This window comes from Chrysemys picta, chromosome 20 (genome assembly GCF_011386835.1).
Source record: "Chrysemys picta bellii isolate R12L10 chromosome 20, ASM1138683v2, whole genome shotgun sequence".
Lineage (NCBI taxonomy): Eukaryota > Metazoa > Chordata > Testudines > Emydidae > Chrysemys > Chrysemys picta.
This window is the reverse complement of record NC_088810.1, coordinates 3,428,569-3,440,741: the sequence shown is the minus strand read 5'-3', so window position 1 is coordinate 3,440,741 and position 12,173 is coordinate 3,428,569. Positions and strand designations below refer to the sequence as shown.

General features: G+C 46.0%; 1 protein-coding gene across 1 annotated transcript; it reads right to left on the bottom strand.

Annotated features, from left to right (window-relative positions):
• Positions 1–10,783: 10,783 nt before the first annotated feature.
• LOC101953014 (N-formyl peptide receptor 3-like) lies at positions 10,784–11,641 on the bottom strand. Its single transcript, XM_005312898.2, has one exon. It carries the CDS (start codon positions 11,639–11,641, stop codon positions 10,784–10,786), a length of 858 nt encoding a protein of 285 aa, XP_005312955.2.
• Positions 11,642–12,173: the final 532 nt, after the last annotated feature.

The window sequence follows — 12,173 nt, the reverse complement described above, 5'->3', positions numbered from 1 at the left end:
ACAAACACGAGGACAAGGGGGATCCAATGGACATAGTGTATTGGATTTCCAGAAAGCCTTTGATGGTAGGAGAGAGATCACTTGATCATTACCTGTTAGGTTCACTCCCTCTGGAGCACCAACATTGGCCACTGTCGGTAAACAGGATACTGGGCTGGATGGATCTTTGGTCTGACCCAGTACCGCCATTCTTATGTTCTTATGTTCAAGATGCAGGATTTGTTGTGTCTATTCTCTGTCCGAACATTTTTTTGTTTTTACATAGTATCAGTTGTTTTTACTAAATCAAATATTTAAAAAAACCCACATTTGTTTCTTGCTGAAAGGTTAGATTTCTAGGCAAGGGGAGATGGACAGTGGGTAGTGGGGTGTCCTGGAGGCAGAGACAGAGTGTGAGACACCCTGAAATCTAATTAAAATTCCCAAATAATCTTCTTGCTTTTAGTTTCCCAAAAGGAGCTGGTAATTCCAGTCATTCTTAAAAAAAAAAAGTTAATGAATGATTGTCTCCCCCCCCCCATTTTTTTTTAAATAATGGAAATTTTGAAAGTGATTCTTCTCCCGCCCGCCTTCATTTTGATGTGGAGTTTTTGTGTGGTTTGGGCCATTTTGGGAGGTGAATTAGTGGAGTAAGCAAAATCCGCACCCAAAGATTCCCCCCAATGGAAATGTCTGGTGACAGAGAGCAGTTCCCCAGGAGGAGAAAAGTAAGACTGAAACAACGACGACAACAAAAAAGTCCTAAAAACACCAGAAGAAGAAGAGACCAGTAACAAGCCAAAAGATCTTTTTTTTTAAGGGAGGATATTGCAAGAGTCTATTTTAGTGAACAGACATGGAGTCAGGACGCCTGGGCTGCATCCCAGACTCTGCCACTGAATTGTTCGGGGAGATTGGATAACTCATGTCATCGCCCCGTGACTCAGTTTCCAATCCAAACAGTTCTCTGTTTAAATGTGAGCTCGCTGTGGCCAGGCCTGTTTCTCCCTGTGGGTCTGTGCAGCGCCTGGCACGACAGGGCCCCTGAGCTCGGTCAGGGTCTGTGCAACACCCAGTGTGATGGGGGCACCTGACCTTTGACAAAAGGACCCACAAATAATTTCAACCCACTCTATCTGGAGTGGAAGAGGGGAGGGGATGGGACAGCTGGGAGGGGGGATATTGGGCAGTGATGGGGGGCAAAATCAGAGCCAGTGGGCCATCTGGGGGGGTTTACCTCATTTCCTTACCTGTGTCTTGGGAGGATGCAGCGTTTCAGAGTCGATCCCCGTCCCAGGTTCCCCAATGCAATGGCTGCAGGTCGCCCAGAGTGGCTCAGCCCAGAGCAGGAAGCCGTTCATGTGGGGGTATATCTGATGGGGGGGGACAATGTGGGGAGATCACAGGACGTGGCTGGGTCCGATCATTTCTGCAAAGCCTCGAAGGTCTTCATCAACCACAGCTATATGCAGACATCACATGAACCACAAGCTCCCCCCAACTCGCTGGGCCCTAGCAAGGTGTCTGCATTTGGCCTTCCACATCTGGCGGCAGGCGGGTAGGGCCCCCAGTGAAGAGCAGGGGCTGAGACAGCCTCGTCAAGCTGACTCCACTGGGTGAGGTCCCAGGATCTGAGACACCAGCTGGGACTTTCCCCTCCAGCTCCTTCTGGCTATGGAAAGCAAACAGAGTCCCACTAAGAGATGGATGCATGAGATTCTCAGCGCTGCCTTTGCTGCAGGGAACCCACCCCTTGGCCCAGTCACTTTACAGACCAGGCAACGCTAAGGAAACCCTCGCTCTGTGCTGGAGACCACACAAACCACAGCCCAACCTGAAACCTGCCTTAGTCTTTCATCATTTGTCTTGAGGCCTCAGGCGTAGAGACACTTTTCAGCTCAACGTGAGCTCCCACGGTGAACAGGGCTCCAGCCATCCTGGGATGCATCAACAGGGGAATCTTGATTAGGAGCAGGGAGGTGATTTTCACTCTGGATTTGGCCATGCTGAGACCGCCACTGGGATCCTGTGTCCGGTTCTGATGGGAGATCTTCCCATCAGGAGTGATTTGTGGGTAGGTCCTGCCACCCTTCACCCCCAGTCAACCCTCGAATGTCCTGGAGAGGCCATGCTAGGTGGCGAGTGCATCATGACTCTCTTACTTCATTGCCTGCAAGCCACACGACATTATGTCTGTTCCACAACTGGCTGGTGGATTGGTTGTACGCTGGAGTACAGCTAGTGATGGGGCAAAGGGCGAAAGCTGCGTGAATTTTGGCCAGGAATATCAGGATTCATTGAGACACTGGTTTAAAAAGCCACTGTGATGGGCTCCACGGCCTGTAACCTGGACTGTGGGACCACTGAGCCCTCTGTCCCGCCAACCTGGAGAATCCCTCTCACACTGTGATACTGTGTCAAGCTACAAACCTCTGGCAGGCCCTGCACTTACACAGCCATCCCCAGGCAGGGACACACCCAGCTGAGTTCCATGAATACTTCTCACAGCCACTCATGAACCATCAATAGGGAGGCTCCAGCCAATTCCCCCCGGATCCCCAGCTTTGCACCCCAGAACTGTACTGCCCTGCCCTGGTCAGAAGCCTGGCCAGTGTAAGTTCATTGCCCAGTCTGCACCTCCCTCAATGTGGAGAGGACACGCATCAGCTTTTGTAAACTGAGCTGAGATTTCCCAAGTACTTCAACCAAACACACAGTTTTAGGTAGAATATAAAACAGGTTTATTAACTACAAACAGAGAGATTTAAAGTGGTTATAAGCATCGAGCATAGAGATCACAGTTAGTTGTCTAAGAAATAAAAGTAAATTCACAGTCTGAGTTCTACAAACTAAACAGGATTTGAATCCAGCCACGTTTCACCTTCATAGATGGTACAAGCAGGTGAGAGATTCTCAGTAAGCAGGCTGGGATTCACCTCCAGCCTGGGACCCCTTCCCCAGTTCAAAATCTTTGTCCTCCAGACATGTTCCAGGTGTTGAATTGTGAGGGGAGTGAGGCCAAGCGGTGATGTCACTTCCCCTCTTTTATAGTTTCTTCCAGCTTGCTGGAAAGATATTTTGCTATGACGTGGGTCAGTCTCCATTGTCTACATGCTCTCTCTGAGAAATCTCCACTGTGTACAGTGCCTGAGATAGTGGATTCTTGGATGGGTGCGGATGAGCCATTAACGCTGTCTGCTTCCACCATCATACCTGAAAGGCTGGTTGTGGGTATTCCCAACAACACAACTTATTTCAGTAACACACACATAGCAAAACTTCACAACCTCACATACAAGGGCAGCACGTACAATCCAATAAGATATTAATGATCAACAAATCATGACTTTTAAACTGATACCTGACAAGGCAGACTTTGTACAGAACATATCATAATTATATGACAGTGGTGAATATGGGGGTTCTGGAATCCTGTTTTGAGGTACAGAGTGCCACAGCCATCCACATTTTATTTAAAGTCCCCAATATTTTAAACACCTCCTCCCTCCATTGGTTTCCAAAATAAAACTGGATATTTCTGGTGTTTCCAAAACTTTTGTAGGTTCACCTACTCTTACAATTTGGTTGCAGCATTCACCATGATTCCCATTTTCCTCCAAGCCCCAAATCCTGGAACGAGATGATTAGGTGGGAATTTCAGCTTTCTTTTCCTTTTTTTTAGGTATGTTTCTAGCCTTCATGGTCGCAGGGAAAAGCTTTAAATGGCCAGGAAAAAAATCAGAAGGCAAAAAAGAAGAACCCCGAAGTTTTTCTTTTCAAACCAACCTCATTATATTTTAGGGGGCGGTTCATTATATTTTAGGGGGCTAAGGGAGTTAGGTGCCAAATTCCCATTGATGGTCAATAGAAGTGAAGTGCCTAACTCACAGAGGTGCTTTTGAAAATCTCACCCATAGAAGCCGAAGTCTCATTAACTCCAACCGAGGTAACTATGGGCCTAAATGCTTTTAAAAATAGGACTTAACCCCTTTGAAAATGTTACCCTTTGTTTCATAGACCCATTGATCTTCAGGAACCAAAGGACAGAGGAAGACCTGGAGCTCCACTGGTGCAAAGATGACATGATGACAAGAGCAACGGCACGAAAACACAGAAGATGACAGACGAAAAAGAACTCAATGCCCCAAAACGATCTAAAAATGAACAAAATCAAGACTCTAATATAGTTTGCAAAAATCATAGATTCATAGATTCCAAGGCTGGAAGAGACCGGTGCGATCATCTCGTCTGACCTCTTACATCACACAGGCCAGAGAACTGCCCCAAAATAATTCCTAGAGCAGAACTTTTAGAAAAACATCCCAGCTTGATTTAAAATTACCACTGATGGAGGACCCTTCACAACTCTAGGGAAATTGCTCCAATGGTCAGTTATTCTGACGTTACAAATATACTCCTCATTTCCCGTCTGAATTTGTCTACGTTAAACTTCTGTTCACTTTATCATGTTAGACCTTCCTCTGCTAGATTAAAGAGTCGTTATTAAAGAGACTGTGACCAAGTCACTCATAGACTCATAGACTTTAAGGTCAGAAGGGACCATTATGATCATCTAGTCTGACCTCCTGCACAATGCAGGCCACAGAATCTCACCCACCCACTCCTGTAACAAGCCCCTAGTCTTGCATCTGAAGAATTTCCAGCATCTGAAGAAGTGAGGTTCTTACCCACGAAAGCTTATGCTCCCAATACTTCTGTTAGTCTTAAAGGTGCCACGGGACCCTCTGTTGCAGTCAGTTCAGTTTATCAAAGGACACGTCTACCCCGGGAAGGCTGCACGGATGCAGCTGCGCCGCTGCAGCGGCTCAGTGAAGACGCTGTCTATGCTGACGTGAGAGCTTCTCCCATCGATGACATTAATCCCCCCCCGAGAGGTGGTAGCTGTGTTGACGGGAGAAGAGTTGTCTAAACTGGGCATTAGGTTGTATAACAGCGTCACCCAGGACGGTGGGTTTTCCACACCCATGAGCGATGTAGTTATACCAGCATCACTTGCTAGTGTAGACCAAGCGAAAGGGAAGGTAAGGTGACGGGGTGACTTGATTACCAGTTTCTGACAAGCAAGTGACTAGCACGTATAGTCAGAGACAGACAGGAGTGTGTGTGTGTGTGTGTGTGTGTGTGTGTGTGTGTGTGTGTGTGTGTGTGTGTGTGTGACCTAATGCCCGGTGTATGCTTCCATCTACTGGCCAGGTGCTTTTACTTTCATAGTCATCCCTGAGCCATTGCATAAGAGTCTATAGCAGTGGTTATCAACCAGGGGTATGTGTATCACTGGGGGTACGCACAGATCTTCCAAGGGGTACATCAACTCATCTAGATATTTGGCTAGTTTTACAACAGGGTACTTAAAAAGCAATGACTTCTTTCTACTGCTCTATATACTGTCCACTGAAATGTAAGTACGATATTTTTATCCCAATTTATTTATTTTATAATTATATGAGAAAATGAGAAAGTAAACGATCTTTCAGTACTAGTGTGCTGTGACACTGGTATATTTGTGTCTGATTGGGTAAAAAGGTAGTTTTTAAGGGAGGAGAAACTTGGTGTTTCTCAAGAAAAATGAGAATCCTGAAAGGGGTAGAGTAGTCTGGAAAGTTTGAAAGCCACAGGTCTATAGAGTCTTTTCCCACTGAGATGTGGCCACCACTGGGGTGGGGCATGGGGGCTGCTTATACAAGTGACAGGGAGGAATTCGGGGCGGGGGGGTTGCTGTGGAGAGAGGGATTGGGTCAGGGTTGCTAGAACAATTTGTACAGTGGGGGTGCTGAGAACTACTGAATCAAACTGCAAACCCTGTATATGATGGGAACCACTTTAAGCAAGATGGTGCGGAGGGGAAGGGAGAGATGTGGGGAGGCTGCTTTGGGGACCGGGGTGGGGGAGCTGAAAAGGATCTGGGGAGGCTTCTATGGGGAGCGGGATAGGATATGGGGGGCTGCTGTGGGGGGTGGAGTGGGGGCAGGGAAGAACCTGGGGCATAGGATGGGGGGGCAGAGACTGATCTGCAGGGGCCATTGTGAATTTCACCCTAGCATTCAAGCTGGAAGGTTTAATCTCACTTTCTTACCTATGTCCTGGGGGAATCGCATACGGCATCTCAGAATTGATTCCCACAATACACACACACCACCTGCAGTTCCCACCCCCCACCCCCACAGACTCTGTCTGAGGGCAGGAAGCTGTCTTCTCGGGGGTGGAGCACAGGTGGTGGGCGGCTCAGTCGGGATGGGAGATGCTCACAAAGCACAGTCTGCAAAGCCTCCGAGGCAGCCAGCTCTGTACAAGCCTCGAACAGCTCGGCTCAACTCTGGGGCCAATTGTGATGAAGAATCGGTGATCCCATCTGCAGAGACGGTCACCCACATCCGGGGCAGCCCCAGCCCCAGAGCAGGAGCTCAGCAGCAGCCGCGTCATTGCAAAAATTCAGCCCGTTTACACCTGGAGAACCACCAGACCAAGCTTGGGCCCCTGAAGTGACGCTGGGTCGGAGTGATTAGTGGGTGGGTCCTGCCACCCTTCACCCCTGGTCAACCCTCAAAAGTCCTGGAGAGACCTTGCCAGGTGGCGAGTGAATCATGAATCTCTCACTTCGTTGGCTGTAAGCCACACGACATAGTGTCTACTCTACAACTGCACTGGGAGCATAAGCTTTCGTGGGTAAGAACCTCACTTCTTCAGATGCCAGTCTTGCATCTGAAGAAGTGAGGTTCTTACCCACGAAAGCTTATGCTCCCAGTACTTCTGTTAGTCTCAAAGGTGCCACAGGACCCTCTGTTGCTTTTTACAGATTCAGACTAACACGGCTACCCCTCTGATACTACTCTACAACTGGCTACTCGATTGGTTGGACGCTGGAGAACGTCCAGCAACGTAGCGAAGGGCGAAAGCTGCATGAACTTTGGACACACCCAGCTGAATTACATGAATGCTTCTCCCAGCCACTCATGAACCATCTATAAGTAGACTCCAGTCAATTCCCCCGGCTCCCTGGCCTTCCCGACCAGATATGTACCATCCTGCATTGGTCAGAAACCGGGCCAGTGTAAGTTCATTACCCAGTCCACCCCTCCCTCAATGTGGAGAGGACACGCACCAGCTTTTGTAAACTGAACTGAGATGTCCCAAGAACTTCAACCAAACACACAGTTTTAGGAAGAATATAAAACAGGTTTATTAACTACAGACAGATGGATATTAAGTGATTATAAGCCGGGAGCGTAGAGATCAAAGTTGGTTACCTAAGAAATAAAAGTAAATTCACAGTCTCAGTTCTATAAAATAAACACGATTTGAATCAAGCCGTGTCACACCCTGGCAGATGGTACAAGCAGGTGACAATTCCTCAATACACAGGCTGGGGTTGTCTTCCAGCCCGATACCAAAGTTCAAAGTCTTTGTCCTCCACATGTGTTTCCAGGTGTTGAGTTGTGGGGGGAGTGAGGCCAAATGGTGACGTCCCTTGACATGGGTCAAACAGTCTCCATTGACTACATATTCTCTCTGAGAAATCTCTATTTTATACAGTTCTTGAGATAGTGGATTCTTGCATGGGTGCTGATGAGCCCTTAACACTGTCTGGATCCTCCATTGTTGTACCTGAAAGGCTGGCTGTGGGTGTTCCCAACATCACAACTTATTTCAGTAACACACACATAGCAAAACTTCCTAACTCCCCATACAATGAGAGCACATACAATTCAACAGGATATTAATAATCAACTGATCAAGACTTTGTTAAGGATATCTCACAAGGCAGACTTTGTTCATATTTATAGCACAGTCATGAATATAGGGGTTCCAGGGTGCTGTTTTGAGGTACAGAGTGACACAGACACACACTTTATTTTAAAGTCCCCAATATTTTAAACATCTCCTCACTCCAGTGGCTTCCAAAACAGAGCTGTATAGTTCTGGTTTTCTGAAACCTTTGGCAGAGTTTTGTACCATCATCGACCCTTATAATTTGATTGCAGCATTTGCCAGGCTTCTCGTTTTCCACCAAGCCCCAGATCCTGGAATCATATGATTAGTTGGGAGTTTCAGATTTCATTTCTGTTTTATTTTATTTTTTAGCAGGTTTCTGTCCCTCTTTGTTGCAGAGAAAAGTTTGAAATTGCTCAAAAAATCAAGGAAGCAAATATGTCTTTCTGTTCAAAATAATCTCATGATGTTTTATGAGGTGGCTCATGAGATTTGAAGACATGCATTTGGCAATAAAGATACAGGACTAGGTTTTTAAAGTTGACTAAGGGAGTTAGATGCCAATTTCCCATTGAAGTCATAGGAGTTAAGCACCTAACTCACATAGGTGCTTTTGAAAATCTTACCCATAGAAGCCTAAATGAATTCAATTACATCACGTAATGGCAGACAGCTAAAAAGTGACAATTTTTAAAGTGATTATATACAAATGCTAGCAGTCTAAATAATAAGATGTGTGAACTAGAGTGCCTTTTATTACAGAGGAGATTAACAGAAACTTGGTGGAATGAGGATAATCAATGGGACCCAGTAATATGAGAGTACAAATTATATCGGAAGGGCAGAACAGATCGTGCTGTTGGGGGAGTGGCAGTATATGTGAAAAAAGTGTAGAGTCAAATGAAGTAAAAGTCTTAAATGAACCAAACTGTACCATAGTATCTCTATGGATAGTAATTCCATGCTCGAATAATAAGAATATAGCAGTGGTGATATACTACTGACCACCTGACCAGGACAGTGATACTGACTGTGAAATGTTCAGGGAAATTAGAGAGGCTCTAAAAATAAAAAAAACTCAATAATAATGGAGGTTTTCAACTATCACCAAAGGCTCTGAATCAAAGCAAACTGTCCTGAGATAAAGGGGAAGGTCCTCCCATGCATCAGAAACTGGTTAAAAGATAGGAATAAATGGTCAGTTTACAGAATGTAGACAGGTAAATAGCAGTGTCCCCCAGGGATCTGTACTGGGACCAGAGCTGTTTAACGTATTCATAAACAATCTGGAAAAGGGGGCAAACAGTGGGTTCTGGAAAAGGGGGCAAACAATGGGTAGGGGCAAAGTTTGCAGATGATACAAAACTACACAAGATAGTTAAGTCCAAAGCTGACTGCAAAGAGTTACAAAGGGACCTCACAAATCTGGGTGACTGGGCAACAAAATGGCAGATGAAATTCAATGTTAATAAATGCAAAGTAATGCACATTGGAAAGCATAATCCCAACTATACACATAAAATGGGATGGGGTCTAAATTAGCTGTTACCACTCAAAAAAGAGATCTCGGAGTAATTGTGGATAGTTCTCTATAAACATCCACTCAATGTGCAGCGGCAGTCAAAAAAAGCGAACAGAATGTTGGGAATCATTAAAGGGATAGAGAATAAGAATGAAAATATCATATTGCCTCTATATAAATCCATCTAAAAAAAGATATATTGGAATTGGAAAAGGTAAAAAAAGGGCAACAAAAATCATTAGAGGTGTGGAACGGATTCCATATGAGGAGAGATTAATAAGATTGGGACTTTTCAAATTGGAAAAGAGACGACTAAGGGGGGATACGATAGAGCTCTATAAAATCTTAACTGGTGTGGAGAAAGTAAATATGGAAGTTTTATTAACTCCTTCCCATAACGCAAGAACTAGAGGTCACCAAATCAAATTAAGAGTTGCCAGGTTTAAAACAAACAAGCGGGTTAAAAAAGGAACTAAATAATTTCATGGAGGATAGGTCCATCAGCGGCTGTTAGTCAAGATAGGCAGGGATGATGTCCATAACCTCTGTTTGCCAGAGGCTGGGAATGGGAAACAGGGGATGGATCACTGGCTGATTCCCTGTTCGGTTCATTCCCTTTGGGGCACCTGGCACTGGCCACTGTCAGAAGACAGGGTACTAGGCTAGATTGACCTTTGTTCTGACTCAGTATGGCCATTCTTATGTTCTTATGTTATGTCTCATTGACTTTCAGCAAGGTTCCTACGGGCCTAAACACTTTTAAAAATAGAACATAGATCCTTTTGAAAATGCTTCCCTTTCATAGACCCGTTGATCTTCAACAAACACAGGGAAGAAGAAGAGCTGGAGCCCCAATGGAAGCAAAGATGAAATAAGAAGAATAAGGACATGTAGAAAAGATCAGACCACAAAGAACCAAACAGCCTAAAATGCTCTAAAAATTAACAAAAGCAAAACTCTAATATATTTCGTTAAAATGACAGATTCATAGATTCCAGGGCTGGAAGGGACCATTGTGATCATCTCATCTGACCTCCCTGATCACACAGGCCAGAGAACTGCCCCCAAACCATGCCTAGAGCATAGATTATAGAAAAATATCCCCAATTAATTTAAAATTGCCGGTGACGGAGGATTCACCATGACCCTTGGGAAATTGCTCCAATGGTCAGTTACTCTGATCGTTACAAATTTACACCTCATTTCCAGTCTGAATTTGTCTAGGTCCAACTTCTGTTCAGTGGATAATGTGAGACCTTCCTCTGCTAGAGTGAAGAGCCCGTTATTAAATATTTGTTCCCCATCTAGGTACTTACAGACTGTGATCAAGTCACCCCTTCACCTTCTCTTTGTTCAGCTAAATAGATTGTGCTCCTTGAATCTCTCACTCCCAGGCAGGTTTTCTAATCCAGTAACCATTCTTGTGGCTCGTCTATGAATAAGGCCAAAAAAGTCACTTGCTAAAAAAGACAATTTTGGGGTCAAGAGGAAGTTACATGTCCCAGCGAACAGAATTCTTTCTCCATACAAATGTCGACAATTCCACCCATTCCCCTATTCAGCCGTCTCCGGCTCCGAGTTGTCAGTGGTTTGGGGGTCGCGTGCACGTTGCCGGTACCTCAGAAACTTTTCCTCCATGGTCAGGTAGAAGATGGGGTTGAGGCAGCTGTTGAAATATGAGAGGACACAAGCAAAATTGCTTTCTGTGATAAGAAAAGAAAGGGGGTACTTAGGTGAGATCAGCAGGAAGGAGAAGACGTGATACGGCAGCCAGCAGAGGAAAAAGGTCGGGATCAAGCCAAGAAGGATGTTGAGTGGCTTGGTGGACTGGATCAGCCTGTTCCATCTCAGCTTGGCAGCTAGAACGATGTAGACGGTTGGGATCAAGATCAAGGCTAATGGGATCAGAAAGCCGACCAGGAACTGGATTGCAACAGCGGCTTTCACCTTCCCTTCATCTAGTGGGACATTCGTGCTGATACTGTCAGGTGAGAGGAGGGATTCCCAGAGATCCCCATACCTCAAGCTGAACCCAAGAGACAGGGCCCACAGGCCCATAACAATCATGAAAGCCAGGCGGGGCGTGCGGTGGTTCCGGGTCCACTCAGGGTGTGTCACGAGGATGCAGCGATCGACACTGAGGGCCGTGAGGAGGAAGGCGCTGGAGAACATGTGGAGGGAGGTAATGGTGTTGTTCAGTATCTTGGCCCGGTCTAAGCTCAGGATGAAGATGAATCTGAAGGGCAGGAAAATGATAAAGAGGAAATCGGCCACGGCCCGGTTCAGGTACCACACGGCGCTGGCCGTCCTCCCCATACGGCAGCTGTTGACGAAGATGACATATCCATTCAACGGCAGCCCGGCGAGCAAGGCCACGCCACTCAGCACCAGAGAGAGGATTGGGAACACCATTCTCAGAGGGGTTGAAGTCACGATATCCCCTCCTTCTCCTCAGGGCTCGGCGGGGGCAGCGCAGACGTTGTACTGAGCAAAGGAAGGAAGAGCAATGAAACGGGCTCCAGGCGAGGACCAGGACAGAGCGAGACAGCCGCAGAGTTTATAAACTCCCCCGATCCTGAGTTGAATTCAAACAGGATCAAATACTTTTAGGCCAATGGCACCAATGGTTCAAAGACCTTAAAAGCACAGAGCCAGAGGGTTAGAAGGGGACCCCAAGGGTCATCTAGTCTACCACCCTGCCAAGATGCAGGACTTGTGCCTATTCTCTGCCCGAAAGTATTTGTTTTAACATAATATTTTCAACTAAATGAAATATTTAAAAAAATAATTCAGCTTCTTGCTGAAAAGTTGGATTTCTAGGAAAGGGGCAGTGGACAATTGTGGGGGGGGATACTCCAGGATGCACAGACAGAGAAAGGAGAGACCCCTCCCACCGAATGCTGACCAAAATTCTGAAATAATCTTCTTGCTGTTAGTTTCCCAA